Source organism: Aethalodelphis obliquidens, unplaced genomic scaffold (assembly GCF_003676395.1).
Source record: "Aethalodelphis obliquidens isolate GAN/ISIS:26980383/991018 unplaced genomic scaffold, ASM367639v1 scaffold27, whole genome shotgun sequence".
NCBI classification, from domain to species: domain Eukaryota; kingdom Metazoa; phylum Chordata; class Mammalia; order Artiodactyla; family Delphinidae; genus Aethalodelphis; species Aethalodelphis obliquidens.
In genome coordinates, this window is record NW_020837971.1 from 22686125 (window position 1) to 22701710 (window position 15586).

General features: G+C 52.6%; 1 protein-coding gene across 5 annotated transcripts in view; it reads left to right on the forward strand.

Annotated features, from left to right (window-relative positions):
- GRB10 (growth factor receptor bound protein 10) overlaps positions 1-15586 on the forward strand; it is a 196450-nt gene that overhangs the window by 30957 nt on the left and 149907 nt on the right. For 4 of the 5 annotated variants that reach the window (XM_027124121.1, XM_027124122.1, XM_027124123.1 and 1 more), the window contains exon 2: positions 3161-3322. Coding sequence is in view for 2 of the 5 variants with exons in the window: in XM_027124125.1 (XP_026979926.1) it covers positions 3161-3322 (162 nt within the window). In the remaining 3 variants the exon portion in view is untranslated. Of the gene's footprint in view, positions 1-2689; positions 2817-3160; positions 3323-15586 lie in introns of those variants that run through there. The other variant, XM_027124126.1, reaches the window with a different exon arrangement.

Genomic DNA, 15586 nt, shown 5'->3' on the forward strand with positions numbered 1-15586 from the left:
AGGCCCCTTGCTTCTGCTTGACCCTAGACTTGAGCACCGGGTGGGGTCTGGGCCCATTCATATGTTTTGGATAAGTTTTGTCGGTTTTCGTGGTGGCGTCCAGTTGGGAAGCTCTTTCTGAGACCTGAGTGCTCCGTCCTGGGCCACGCTCTCCATCCTGTGGAGCCCCAAGGGTCTGCTGGTGGACAGGCTACTGCGGGAGATGCCTTCCTGGCTGGGGCCAGGGTGTCACTGCTGAGTTGTTGCCAGACCTTTGCTGTGTGTCTGTGGTTTGAAAGCATGATGTCGGCATTTGGGTGGGAACGTCCCTCTGTTTTAACTTCCTTGTGTTGCCAGCATCCTTCATCCTCAACGTTCTGTCATCTCTGCCCGGGAAGCAGCTGTGGCATCGCTGGGACACAGGTCCCGTCTAGGTGCACCTGACAGCACTGAGCAACAGTGCAGATCCTCAGCTGTGACTGTGATTCTCCTTTAAGCTGACCACAGGGTCTGGCAACAGCATTCTGAAACTTTATAATTACTTAAAAAACGTTGCCTTTTCTTCGATTCCCTTTCATTCATGTATTTCTCAGTTTGTCTTCATAAGCGCCTTCTTACTCTGTGAAAACAGAGTGGCCTGTGAGATCAGTAAAATACTGAAATTAAGTTTTTTGATGAAAGGTATTCTGTCCCCTTTTGAGAGGCCCCAGACTTCATTCCAAACAGGCCGAATAGCCTCATCATGAAACTTGGGGTTTGTTGAGTGTCTAAATAGTCCCTGTTATGACTCTAAATATTTAGTGTGAGAAAGCTAGACAGAAGGAAAACTTTATATTAACTCAGGAATTTCTGGAAGATATCAGAGCCACTCAGCAGACATCAAGAGGTCCTTTGTTCCTGAAATATTTTCAAAGTAAGTTAAGACGTTTCTTTTTTGCCCAAGTTCCTATATTCTTTAAGATTTCAACTTTATGTCGTGTCTGCCTGTGAAGCTGCGTGAGAAGTGCTGTTTTGCCAGAGCAGCGATCAGCGCCCAGAGAGTTCCATCACTTCTGTGGGCGTGGGTGCAGCCGGCCAGGTCCCCGCAGGACGCCTCTGGGGCTGTGCTTGGCGGGGGGTGTGGGAGGTGGAGGTCCCAGCTGTGGGTGCCGGATGGGGCCGTGGAAACAGCCCCTAGAGGTTTGTTCCTGATGAGGTGCTATATCTTAGTAACTCTTTTCAGTTCATCAGGTTCAAGAATCATGTTGTCTTGTTTTTGTCTGCTGTAAAGTGCGACATCCACTTTCTTAAAAATAGACAAAAATGGTTGAAGTGGTGAGCAGCTTGACAGGTGACTATATGTCATTTTTCTTTAATTGTGGATTAACTTATGTTGCCCATCATAAAAAGTAAATCTCGCAAATGTATGTTGTCAGTTGGAAGGCGTAGGCCTGAAAGATGCATTTGCAGGTGGTCCTGGGGTATTTGGATGGGCCTCCAGGCAAAGGCTGGTTCTCTGGAGACGAGGGAGACCTCTCAGAACGAGATGGTTAGAGGTGATGACAGGCATATATGATACACTGTCGTTTTGTGACCTGGTGACCTTGCCGGACACACCAGCTCGTTGTCGTTCAAAGACCCTCACGCCTCTGTGACCATGTGCCTTTTTCCTTTTTTTTTTTTGTAAAACTTGTGGTCAACTTAGCTACTCGAATTTAGAGATGTTCCACTCGACATAAACATTGTAACACTTTCCAGACTTACAAATTCTTGGAGGACCTTTCCTTCAATGCCTTTGCTTGTACGCAGTCAAATAATCTTGTGTCAGGTGTCTCCCCTTTTGACCCTGAAAGGTCAGCATCACCTCTAAACATCGGCAGCCTTTACAGCTTGCAGGTAGCTGACGTGTTCAGCACCTGACAGTGGGAGCCTTGTGTGACATGTCCTAGGCACAGTAACTAGCATTTGTCTCACATTTGCCGTGTGTTGGATCCTAAGTCTTTACGTGCATGCCCTCATCCTCATAAAAGCCCTGGAGGGAGATACTATCTTGGTGTGGATTTTGCAGCCGGGGACCCTGAGGCTTAGGGAGTTGGTGATCCACCCACAGGTCACCTGCTGAGACGGGGTGAGGTCAGGAGGCGGCCCAGGCTCTCTGGCTCCCACGCCTGATTCTTAGCCGGTGTGCCCAGCAGGACCTTCCGCAGTGGTTTTCTACTTTCTGGACCCGTGACGTCTTCCATGTCAGGTCGGAGGCAGGGCAGGTTTTGCTTCCACTTGTTGAATGATCAGGGTAAGTTAGTTTAACTTCCCTGAGTGATGTGTTCTCCACCCAAGGACACCGTGTCACAAGCAGTGACCATCTCAGATAAACAGGCACAGCGGTGCTCAGGACTCCCGTCCACGGAGCATTTGCTCTGTGCCGATTTCCCTGCTAAGTCCTCGAGTGAGCGCGTTTCATTTGGACTTGGGGAGGCTCGGCGGTGTTCCAGGGCCGTGCGCTAAAATCCTCCGGGTGGCGGGCTGTCTCCCCTCTGCCCTGTGGCGGTGCCTAGGTGAGCAGACACTCCCCTGCAGCAGGGCGAACTTTCATCTTGGTCCCCCACCGTCTCCTCCACCCCTAGAACACTGCCTCGGCCCCCAGAAATAGCAGTTGGATCCTTGGATCGAAGGAAATAGGCAGGATTCAAACTCCCTCCCTTGGAACATGCAGGGGCCACGTGCAGAGCCTTCCAGAACCGTGGGCCGGAACCTGGTCTGAGATGAGGACAGTCCCTGTGGGGTGGTGTGAGGGCTGCAGCCTGGGAGGACCTGGGAAGGACGTGGGCTGTGATCTGGGCCCCAAGCATGCCTGACAGGTAAACTTGGCCTTGCAAGTGGGTGGAGGCCTTGCCCGTTCCTTACCCGCATGCTTCGGGGGGTAAGGGGAGGGTGGGAGGGGAAGCTCGAGGGCAGTGACCTGGGACCAGTGGCTTCGCGTGGCTCTTCTGGCGTCTGTGGGCATTTGTCCCTGCAGTCAGTTGACGGGGCATCTAGAAACCTGCCTCTTGTGGACTTCTTTCAAAAAGAGTCTGTCTTTTAGACGGTCTTCTTGAGAAAAACAACTTCTGGAGGCCTTTTAAAAAGTATTCCTGGGCGCAGGGCATACAGTTCACACTTGTGCAACTTCAGCACATTCAGTGACGGCCTCTTTGCCTTTCAGCTTTGGAGTTGGGCACTATGCTGAGCCCGAGGAGGGGGCTGCGGGGAGCGACGACCCCGTGACCGTGACCGTGACCGTGACCGGCTGCCGCTTCTCACTTGGGTCCTCTCGGTCCAGCCAGGCGGCCACCAGACACCCAGAGCCCCAGAAAACCCCCGACAGGTAAGCTCTGTTTGGTTTCTTTGCAAGGGACAGGTGTGTTCACTGTTGATTAAGGGGAGCTCGGTAAGTGCATCTTATTGCATCAGAAATGCAGGCAGAGGCATCTCACGAGGCGCTTCCTTTCAGGGTTTCTGCAGGGAGCCTCCACCTGCTCGGTGGCTTCCCCCCTTTCCCATCTTTGAGCTGAGGTAGGTGTGGGTGGGAGATCTCGAGAGGGTGGGTCCGGGCCCTGCAGACCCCCCTCTTTGCCGCCTGCCGTGCTGCTCACTCACTCCAGCCCCCTTGCTTTCTGTAAAGTGGGTGGTGGTCTGCTCCCAGGTTATTCTGAGATGGGCCCTCAAGAGTTGGCAGCTGGTAGTTTTAGAGCTGGGCCAGAACAGAACCAGGGTAGAGGGCCATACTCAGACTGTTTTCCAACCCTGTGTTTGGGGGTCTTCCTACTTTTAGCGCTGCAACTGGGGGCACATACATCATGAAGGTCTAGGGCAGGTGCGGGCCCCTCCTGCCTCACTGCTTCCTGAGGTGGCCGCTCTGGGGATGGACCTTCTCTCTCATCCCAGCCGGCCGGGGGCTGGATTCTTATGTTGCTATTGGTGGGTCTGAGATGGCAGTTAGAGAACTGAGGCTGGAATAGTCTTCCAGCAGAGGCGCCTGCGGGGGAGCCTTTGCTCCTACTGGAGAGTGTATCAGTCAGCTCGGCCGCTGTAACAAATACCACATTCTGGCTCACAATCCTGGAGGCCGGAAGTCCAAACTCCAGGTGTGGGCAGGGCTGGTAAGAATTCTCTATCCTGGGTGTGTGGATGGCCATCTTCTCCCTGTGTCCTCACATGATGTGTTTCTGTGTCTTCTTATAAGGACGCCAGTCATATATGGGATCAGGGCCCCTGTGAAGACCTCATTTTACCTTAATTACATCTTTAAAGATCCTGTCTTCAAGCACAATTGCATTCTGAGGTCCCGGATGTTAGGGCTTTAACATGGTGCTGTTTGAATTTACCCCCTAACAGAGGGGAACCACAGACCAAGTGGCTGACAGGGCTGGGGAATTGGGGCCCGCGGTGCTGGTGTGAAGGCTGTGGCTCTGTCCACGTCCATCTTGCCTCCCTCTCCCTTTCGCATCTCATTTCTCCACCTCTTCCTTTCTGTTGCCTACCTGCTGACCTATTACTCCCCTCGGGGTTTCCTTTACTGTCCACAGAGCAGAAAAGAAGGGTTGTTAATCCTTTGTGTTCACTGGGTTCATTCAGCAGATGCTTCCTGAAGAGTCAGCCTTATCTTAGAGGCTGAATAACATTGTACATAACCTGTTCCAAGTTCAAAAAGTGCACATGTGAACTCTCCGTGTTTCTCTCCAGATGGTGGTCAGGACAGTTGATTTTTTCCTGGGGTGTGACATTCTTAGTCAGTGAGACTTCTCGAACTTTCTCGAACTTTCATGGCCCTCGTGGTGAACAGCTTGTGCCTTCAGACAGGCTGCTGTTTGTGAAACAGGGGGCTTTACCCTCTTCTCCCAGCAGAGGTGAACAGAGGTCGCGGAAGCGCTCAGTCTCCCAGGAGAACGAATTATAGTGAACACACGCGCTTCGTGGCTGATTACAGCGCCACCTCTTTGGTGTCCGAGGCCTGGCGCGCAGGTGCTGGCTACCGGGGGCTTTGTCTCGTCTCTGCGTGGACGGCATGGTGCGCAGGGAAGACCCCTGCGGCGTGGGTCTGGGTGATGCTGTCGTGCTGGCTCTGCTCCTGTGTGCTACTTTCCCTTCAGCTGTGACCCTGAGCCCTTCTGAGTGGCCCTCAGATGCCTGGAGGGTGGGGACTGTGTGTGTTTCTGGCGAGCCTTCACAGTGTCAGAGAGACACGTCTGAAAAAGGCAAGAAACACCCCTGAGCACCCTGAGACCCCACTTCTTGGAGCACCTGACCAGCCTACACCTCCTGTCCTTCTTCTGGTCAGATCAGTCAAATGCAAAGACGTGAGCCTGTGGGTTCTGACGGTCTGGCCAGGCACCTCTCGGCATGGACACAACATTGAAATGAAGCCTCGTTTCACAGTTAATCCTGTTTGGGGCTTGAAATCTAATTATCAACGCAGTTTAAGCAGTGGGGTCTGCTGGTGTGGAAGGCATTGCGCAGGGCTTCTCTCGCTGACCTCCGAGGGTGGGAGCTGCGTCTGTGGCTGCCCCGGTCCCCAGAGGGATCAATAGGTGTAGTGACTAAAGAGTGGCCCCAAAGATTGCCCTGGGGTGGGGAGTGGATTTCCAAAACCTTTTCAGCCCCAGAACCCTTCCTTGACCTGGACTCTCCCCACGTGAGTGTGCCCCTGTTTCTTCCCTGTGTCACCATGACACCTCTTGTGATGGGGCTTCCCCAGGGATGAGGAAGTCTTCAACTTTTTAAAGCCAGTTTGTATTATTCTGTGGCTGCACACTGCACCCTTAGACCTGGCCAGACAGAGTTGGGGGGCAGGGTGGGCTCCACGCTCAGGCCATTGCCATTGGCCATCTGAAATGTGCATCTCCTCCAAGGCAGTGCCAGCCTCTAGGGGGCAGGGTGGAGCCCCTTTGCACCCTTGATGAGCCCCTGCAGTAAAGGGAACACATTGGACCAAAGTTAGACTCTGCTTACCTGAGCACATTAAATAATGTGTTTGATTGAAACCATTAGTAGATTTGTTCTCACTTCCCTGACTTTTTTCTACTCATTCTGTAAGTTCCTCGTTAGCACCCATGTGGTTGGTACCAGGTCTGACTAGGCGCTGGGGCCACCTTGGTCTGCATACACGGAACACACTTTAGTAGCAAGACTCCATTAAGAACTCATGTTCTGGGGGCTTCCCTGGTGGCGCAGTGGTTAAGAATCCGCCTGCCAATACAGGGGACACAGGTTCTTCCCCTGGTCTGGGAAGATCCCACATGCCACGGAGCAACTAAGCCTGCGTGCCACAACTACCGAAGCCTGCGAGCCACAACTACTGAAGCCCGCGCGCCTAGAGCCCGTGCTCTGCAACAAGAGAAGCCACCGCGGTGAGAAGCCCACGCACCGCAACAAAGCGTAGCCCCTGCTCTCTGCAACTAGAGAAAGCCGCGTGCAGCATCGCAGACCCAACGCAGCCAAAAATAAAATAAATAAAAGTAAATAAATTCGTTAAAACAAAACAAAACTCATGTTCTGTTGGATCTGTGAGTTGGGTGGAACCTGGTCCCCTGGAGTGTCAGAAAGATGCTGCATCACAAAATAAGAGGGTCCAAGAGGGACCATTTGGAGGCTAATTAGAGAAGTGGTTACTGTCACCACAGGCTTGTTACACAGTGTCCGGTCAGGGCGCCCAGCGCCTGGACGTAGGTGAGCCCACCATGGGAATCACGGATCCAGGGGCGGTGAATTGGGGATGGGGATCGGATGGCAGCAGGGTTCACAGCACGTCAAGAGGCCCGCTTGATTTGGGGTCATGGGGTCCGATTTCCCACTCCTTGTCCCAAAGAGGCTTCTGAGTGTTTCCCTCAGGACTGCAGCCCCCTGGGACCCCGGCTTCGCTGTCCTCTGGCCCCATGTTTTGGTTGCTTGTTTTGTTCTCACTGGAGAACTTTTAGCGTTTGACGTGGGTCAGAGCATTGCATCTCCAAGCTTGGCGTCCCTGCAGTGGCCCCGCCAAGGGCCCAGCTTCTGGTGAGCGCCTTCCCGCCATGGCCAGCAGAGGTGGTCCTGCCCCCAGCAGTGTGGACAACAGGAGGCCGCCACTCTCAGTGGCCCTATTGCCCTTGAGATGCAGTCAGAGGAGGGCTAGTTATTGTTGCAGTTATTTTTATTTTTATTTTTATTTTTAAATTTAAATTTTTTTTGCGGTACGCGGGCCTCTCACTATTGTGGCCTCTCCCACTGCGGAGCACAGGCTCCGGACGCACAGGCTCAGCGGCCATGACTCACGGACCCAGCCGCTCCGCGGCATGTGGGATCTTCCCGGACCAGGGCACGAACCCGTGTCCCCTGCATCGGCAGGCGGATTCTCAACCACTGCGCCACCAGGGAAGCCCTGTTGCAGTTATTTTAACTGATTTAGCAAGACAGGGTTTGGCCAAGGGTAGAAACCATTTCTCTGCCCAGTTGCATTGATCAGTCATTCCTTCCCATTTACAGTATCGTTTAAGCCAAAGCATTCTCAGAATCTAACTAAATATGGAATGGCCTCTGCCGTCCTCTTTTCAAGGACAGAAAATCACAGTGTGCCACACCGCTGTTCCGGTCCTTGCGTCAGCTCACCATGAACAGATCTTTAAGAGACTCTCGTGCACTTTGGCGTTGTGCTTTCTTTCCTTCCTTTCTCGGCATCCTCGTGTATTTTGGCTTCTGAATCAACACGCTCCCCCGACACTTCTATTTCTGCTTCTCTGTTTCCCCTCCCTCATCTCCCCCTGTTCACTGTGTGTCTGCTATCTACACCGTACTGAGGGCACCCTCGTGTTCTTTGGAGCACCCATATTGTTTTATTTCTGTCTCATTTTGGGTATTTAACCCCTCTGGCCCTGAGCTGGTGATGTTGCCTGTGCCTCTCCCCATCGCTGGGTTGAACCAGAGAGCAAGGCTCGTGAGGCGTCGCCGTGACCCTGCTCAGCCAGTGTGACCTCACCCGTGGCAGGATCCCAATAAATGTCTGATTCGCTCTGTTGGGTCCAGATATGTTGGGATCTTATCTTAGCGCATTATTCTCTGATGGAAAGAATCTAAAAGTCACTAAGATTGAAGGAAGAGAAATAATCAGTTTCTCCCTGCTTTGGAGTCACGGGGAGATGTAGCTCTTCAGCTTGCTTTTTTTTTTTCAAGAGTGTTTGTGATTCTCGTGGAAGCATGTTTATGACAGCTGCTCTGAGGTCCTCCCAGGGCTGCATCTCTCGACTGTCTTTTCTCATGAGCTGCAGTTATCCTTGTTCTTGGTACGACAGGTGGGTTTCACTCGTGTCCCGGGCATCCTGGGTTTGCACTGGGTGACTGGATCCTGTGTAACCTTCTTGGCGGGGAGCTTCCCTGTTGATGTGCAGACAAGGGCCTTGCAGGGTGGATGTCTGCTGCCTCAGGGCCCTGGATGCCCCCTGGTGACCACACCCCTCACCACTCATGGGTGTGAGTCCAGCTCCTTAGCCCCACTGACGCCTTCCCACAGCACTGCACCCCTGGGCCCCCGAGAGCAGGTGCAGGTGCTCGGCCTTCTCACTGTGGGGTGGAATGCAGTTCCCACCGGACCCTGCTGGCCCGGAAGATGGGGGAGGGGGAAGAAATGCCAGTTGGCCCCTCCTCTCACCTCCTGTTCCCCTCCTGACGCGGGCAGGGCTGGAGGCAAAGCTGGCACTGCCCCTGCAGGGGAGCTGGGTGTCTGCTTCCTCCAGGTGGGAGGTAGAAGATCAACCCCTACCCGGCCGGCTGGCATCAGGCAGAGGATCTGAGTAGGGTCGCCTGCTTCCTCCAAGCCAGGGCGGGGAGGGGAGGGCAGTTGGCTCCTGCCTCCTGCTGAAACGGGGGTGGGTGGGAGCAGTTCTCCTCTGGCCTGGGGTTGGAGTAGTGTGGGTGTCATTGTAAAGGTTCTGGTCTGGGGCTTCCCTGGTGGCGCAGTGGTTGAGAGTCCCCCGCCGATGCAGGGGACGCGGGTTCGTACCCCGGTCCGGGAAGATCCCACATGCCGCGGAGCGGCTGGGCCTGCTGAGCCTGCGCGTCCGGAGCCTGTGCTCCGCAACGGGAGAGGCCACAGCAGTGAGAGGCCTGTGTACCGCAAAAAAAAAAAAAAAGGAAAAAAAAAAAGAAAAGGTTCTGGTTCTTTTGGGCATCCTTTTCTAGGTTCTTTAGTGGTGGGAACAGGCTTTCTTGGAGCTTTTCTTTTTAAAAAAATATAAATATATTCTTTTTCATATTCTTTTCCATTATGGTTTTTTAAAAATAAATTTATTTATTTATTCGTTTATTTTCCGCTGCGTTGGGTCTTCGTTGCTGCGCACAGGCTTTCTCTAGTTGCAGCGAGTGGGGGCTGCTCTTCCTTGCGGTGCGGGGGCTTCTCATTGCCGTGGCTTCTCTTGTTGTGGAGCACGGCTCTAGGCGCGCAGGCTCAGTAGTTGTGACTCACGGGCTCTAGAGCGCAGGCTCCATAGTTGTGGCGCACGGGCTTACTTGCTCCGTGACCTGTGGGCTCTTCCTGGACCAGGGCTCGAACCCGTGTCTCCTGCATTGGCAGGTGGATTCTTAACCACTGTGCCACGAGGGAAGCCCTCCATTATGGTTTGTTCCAGGATATTGAATAGAGTTCCCTGTACTATACAGTAGGACCTTGTTGTTTATGCATCCTATATGTCATAGTTTGCATCTGCTAATCCCAAACTTCCAATCCTTCCTTCCCCCACCCCCCTCCCTCTTGGCAGCCACAAGTCTGTTCTCTGTGTCTGTGGGGTCTGTTTCTGTTTCATGGATAAGTTCATTTGTATCATATTTTCGATTCCACATATAAGCGATATCTTATGATATTTGTGTTTTTCTGACGTACTTCACTTAGTATGACAATCTCTAGGTCCATCCATGTTGCTGCAAATGGCATTATTTCATTCTATTTTATGGCTGAGTAATATTCCATTGTATGTATGTACCACATCTTCTTTATCCATTCACCTGTTGATGGACATTTCGGTTGCTTCCACGTCTTGGCTATTGTAAATAGTGCTGCTGTGAGCATAGGGGTGCATGTATCTTTTTGAATTAGAGTTTTGTCTTGGCGCTGTTGTTGACTGAGCCTGTGAGTGGTTCCTGGCTGGACACTCCTGCCACGTGCTGTCCTGGGGGTGATAAAGAAGCCCAGGCCCTTACCGCTGGGCTCTTCCTCGTGTCCTGAGGCCCGCAGGCTGCCCTTCTCTCCGCCCCTTGCAGACTTCCTCTGCTGGTAGAAGTGCTGTGTCCGTCCTTTCTGGGACTGGATCTCCCGACTTTGGCTTTCAGGGTTTCCTCTTCAGTATCTCTCATCCCCACACAGTAGTTGAGTTTCAGGAGGAGGGTCAGAGGTGAATCGTTGGCTCCTTGGGAGGTTCAGCCGAAAGGTGAAGCTGAATGTCAGAATTCTGCCGATACCTGTTGGAAGCCCAGTGTTTGTAAGGTGGGCAGTTTCTAATCTTCAGGACTCAAACTGGAAGGATTATGACCCAACAGTCATTTAACAGCTGATAACTAATCAGGCTCCCATTCGTTTTCGAGTTGCAAGTTCATCTCTGCCATCGTTCCCCGACTCAAACCCAGAAGCTATTTCTTGCCATTGTTTCCGTTCATTAGAGTTGGGAGAAGATCTGATGGCCACTCAGGAGATCTTGGTGCCCTTTATTTTGGTGACGACCAGTATATCCGCAAGGCAAGAGCTTCTCAAGACAACTCAACTTGTCCTCTAAAATATTAAGTATTGATAAATTGCTGAGAACGCTGGCTCTTTGAGTATTGAAGTGTAAGGTAACAGGCATTGTTTCTTGAAGCTTCGTGCTTTTAAGCAGTGACAATCAATGTCGAAGTTAAATTTGGACAAAGTGCACTACAGGCAAAAAGCAGTTGGTGTGTTATTTGAGATAAGTAATAGGGATCTAAACCCAGTGTTCTCAGCTCAGATTCAATCTCTCTAGGACGCCCCTGATGTCACAGGACGTGGTGGAGTCGTACCTGGCCTGGTCCTTGCACTGTCCACAGATAGTGGGAGCTGCAGGCAGTAGATAGCCATGCATAGCATGTGCTCTATGGACAGAGGAGGTGCAGAGACCAGATGACGGTGACACAAAGGACAGCGACAGTAATAAAGTACACTGTGCACGTGTGTGTCAGGGGCTCTTGCTGGTGGTTCTGTAGATTAACTCGTGGCATCTTCACAACAGCCTTTGAAGTGGGTATAAGCTCTGCCCATTTTATAGAGGAGGACACCAAGGCACCAGTAAACTAGATACAGCCCATCCCCACTACTCACTGATCTCACATTGCTAAAATTTATTTGTAACCCAAAACTGATACAATAGATGAGTTTGCATTTTCTAGAATGTTACATAAAGGCGACTGATTTATTTTGTCTGGCCTCTCTGACTCAGCATCGTTATTTTGAGGTGCGTCTGTGTTGTAGCAAGAACTCGTTCCCTTTTATTGCTGAGTAGTGTTCCTTCGTGTGACTCCATCACAGTGGGTTTATCCATCCACCTATCAGTAGACATTTGCCCTGTTTCCAGGTGTTTTGCAGTTTCGATGCAGCTGCATTCTTTACTGCGTGGGTCCTTCTTTCTAGGCTCGTAGGAATGCCCTGCCCTCCTTCCATCCTCCTGCCAAAGTCTGGGGTGTCCGGTTTGGGGCATGGCTGTGGGTCTGCCGGCTAGGTCATCTGCGTTCTGGTCTGGGAGAGAGCAGGGGTAGGACTGGTCAGGAAGACGACGTCCAAGGCCAGCTGAGGCAATGGCGAGGCACCAAGACAGAGAGGTCCCCCACCTCACAGCTCTAGACGTGTGTGGGCCTCCACCTCTCTAATTCTTGCCGAGTCTGACTGTAGCGTTAGGGGTCAAAGCGCTGTGGATGCCCTGAAGCCACCCTTACTTTGTTGACTTTACTCATGTTTCAGACGGTTAGAGATGATTCCTGGGAGCACAGAGAACTTATTTTAGCTTTCTTCTCAGACAGCCCAGACTGCGATCTGGGAGGCCCCGTCCCCATCTCAGCAGCAAGTTATCACGGGACGGTACGCGGAGGTCCGTGCAGGCAGAATCTGCGGCCTGGAGAGATCCGTCATCTCGGGTGTCTGCTGTCTTTGTCCTCCTAGGAAAGCGGCCAGCAACGTGAGACTGGGGACTCGTGGGTCTCTGTGGTATAAAAACTTAGCCCTGGGCTTCCTTGGTGGCGTGGCGCAGTGGTTGAGAGCCTGCCGATGCAGGGGACATGGGTTCGTGCCCCGGTCCGGGAAGATCCCGCATGCCGCGGAGCGGCTGGGCCCGTGAGCCATGGCCGCTGAGCTTGCGCGTCCGGAGCCTGCGCTCCGCAACGGGAGAGGCCACAACAGTGAGAGGCCCGTGTACCGCAAAAAAACAACAAAAAACTTAGCCCTTCTGGCCTTGGCAGTGGGCTTGACTTGGCTCTACATGTTGAGGAGTAGACAGACCCTAAGCCTGAGAACTACCTGTGTATTTCTGCCTGCGGCTGGTTATTTGGAATTAAGGCTAGCGTACCCTAGCCCTGCTCGATGTCTCAGTGTCTCAACCTGCTTGTAACCTTGGAAGCTTCTGCTGAACAGGGCTGCCCGGCAGTGGAGGCTTGAAGGAGAATGGCAATGGGAACCTTCACGTGTGCACCTGCTCGGGTAGAAACGAGGAGAGATGCAGTAAGGAAACCTCCTGTTTTTGATCTTTGGTCCTTATCCAGTGATGGTAGTGCATTCAGCTTTCCAAATAGTTTGACATGTGAATGGTCAGAGCCACATTTCCCAAGATGTTGTTCATGGTCACCTTTGAAGTTTTGCAGCGGGCTTTCTGCTGTGGTACCTCCTGGGGGAGCTTGGCTCTCTGGGTAGCAGAGGGGGCTCCTTCTAGGGGGCTTCCTCATGGAGAGCTGCCACCGGGCTCCCGGGTAGTCTGCAGGCCAGAGAGTCCAGCTGTTTTCCAGAAACAGATTTTCCTTTTTTTCTTCCTGCGAGTGGGGGCAGCCGGGTGGCAATATTAGTCACAAGTCCCGGGACCCACAGGCCTTTAGAGTCCATTCTTAGTTGAAAGGAGGATTGGTTTATTTCAAGTTAGAGTCTCAATTACAGGAAGATGGAGGAATGTAATAACATGCAATGAGGTTTATGATAAGTACAAACTGATAAAAGAGCTCCATTTAAAGGCATTTCATGCTTTCAGAAGTAACAGCACTGTGGTCCGAAGACGGGATGGAGCAGGGAAGAGGGAACCTTCCAAAGGTGCTGTTTCTTTGCACCGTTGAGGGTTATTTGGACGAATTACTCCCCAGACACGCGAGTTGGTGTGTGAGGCCCAGAGGGTACACGATGGATTCGGGTGACTTCCCCACGAGAGAATTACTTTCTTAGCTATTGCAGTTCTTAGAACCAGTGGAGGAAAATATTGCCTTGAAAATGACAGATCCTGCGAATTATGCAAACTCCAGAAGAAAAACTCCTTGTGCCTATTTTTAGTGACTGATAATGTGGGCGTGGCATGGCCAGAGTAGATACAAATCTTTTTCTGTTTTGAAACAAAACAATTTAAAATTCCATTTCGTCATTATACAATAAAGGATTTTGTAATCCAAAGCCAAATTTCATACAAAATAGATTTTAATATGTTTGTAAATATCTAGAACTTTGGAGTTTGAAGAGTTTTTAGCTTCATCTAGATTTGTGGAGTGTGAACCCATTCAACCTATTTTGAGGGAGAAAACAAGAGGTTTTTCAAATATGTATTTTAATTTAGCACTACTTCCTAAAGCAGAGGTTGTGATTTTGCAGGATGTTTTTGAAAGAAATGCCACAGTAGCTTTTCCCCTTTTGCCTTGTGCATGAAAGCAGAATTGTTTGACCTCAGAGCTGTGGCTGGAATGGATGCCGTTGTGTTTTCCCTGGACCGGCCTCAGCCGTCGGTGCTCTGTCCGCTGCCTGTGTCTACCTCTCCCCAGTTGCTTCCGCTTTCCCAAGCTCAACCCGCACACCCACCAGGCAGCCTTCCCTGCACACCGCAGTCCTTATTCGTGTCCATCGCGACCTCGTGGGATGATGTACAGGTCGGTGTGTACTGTCCAGTGTCGCACCGCTGCCCGGGGCGCGCAGGGCTCAGGTGCCGGGAAGCGTGTGATGTCAGGTGTGTCCCCACCTCCCTGTGAGGCCACGCCTGTGCCCGGGTGTCAGTCCTGCCGAGTGAGTCTGGGCAGGGGTCTGGGCAGGCTTCCTGGACCCCTCGGGTGTCCCCTCCTGGTTGTGCCCCCCCCCCCCCACCCCCCAGACTCTCTGCTACTCTAGGCAGCCCCACCTGCCACCCGCCCACCTGCCTACCCGGGACTTCACTAATTACCCAGCTCCCCGGGACCTCCAAGGATGGTGAGGGCGATGTGTTTGTTATTAATGGGGGTCTGCTTCTGCCCTGCCCCCCCCCCCCCCAGGTAGCAGGTTATTCACATCTGCCCACAGAGGCCAGAGGACCTCTCCCAGGTCCTGTTTTCTGTAAGTTGGGTACATACATTTAGCTCACCTCTTGCAGATTAAACCCTTCGGATAAATTTTCCTCTAACATTTAGGGCTAGTCTGTATCTAAACTGGGAAGGCTTTACCTGGCGTAAATATAGGCTGCGTTTTAAAATAGCTGGAAATGGTTTAAGGAAGCAGTGAGTGAGCGGTCTTTCACGTGGATTTGAAGCGCAGGGCAGTGGTGGTGACGACCCTGCCCCGTGTCAGCAGTCAGTCACTCGGGGCGGCACCACGGTGAGCGGGGCCGGAATCTCCTCCGGGTCACGGGCGGTGGGCACGAGTCTGCCCTGGTCTTAACTCTGCCCAGTTGTCTTTGCTCTTCACGGGGCAGCACGCCCGCTGCCCATGTCCCTTTACTGTGAAAAGACCTCACAGTGGAATCAGTGGGTTTTGTGTGAAGCCAAGTGGTTTTCTTTTCCTCCTGTACTTCTCTGAGGCTTTGATCCAGCAGAGCTGTTCTCTTGAGTAGAAGTGGGATGGCATACTTTTCAGACGTGGCCTGACCTCCTCTGTGGTCCTCGGGTCAGAGCTTCTCCCCTTCCTCCGAGTCTTCCCCTCGTCCCCTCCCACGTCATCCCAGCAGAGGCTGGTGGGGATGCAGAGCCTAATTTGAGGACATTACTCTGACTCGGAGAGGGATGCGGGCCCCTGGAAGCGTGCCGAGCAACCCGGCGGCAGGGTGGTGTGCTTGGGCCCCACGCAGTCGGGGGAAGTGGTTGGAGTCTGGATCCGTTGCAGGGGTTTGTGGGAGAAGGTGGAACCAGGGTGGCATCCCAGTCTGGCCGAGCAAGCAGACGGAGGCGTTTCTGCTGGGATGCAGAAGTGGTGACTGCAGGAGGGCTGGGACTTTGACTTTGGACACTTGGGTTTGAGAGGCCGGGGCACAGCTGAGTGGCGGGGGGCAGGGCAGCTGTGTGTGTGGCCGTAGCATTCAGGACGAGTTGGCAGTGAAGGCCTGGCGAGAGCGCCCGTGGCTTCCCGTGGATTTACGGTGGTGAAGATGGGTGAGCCCGGGGAGGGAGGGAGGGAGGAGGTCTGAGCCGTGGGTGCTGGGAC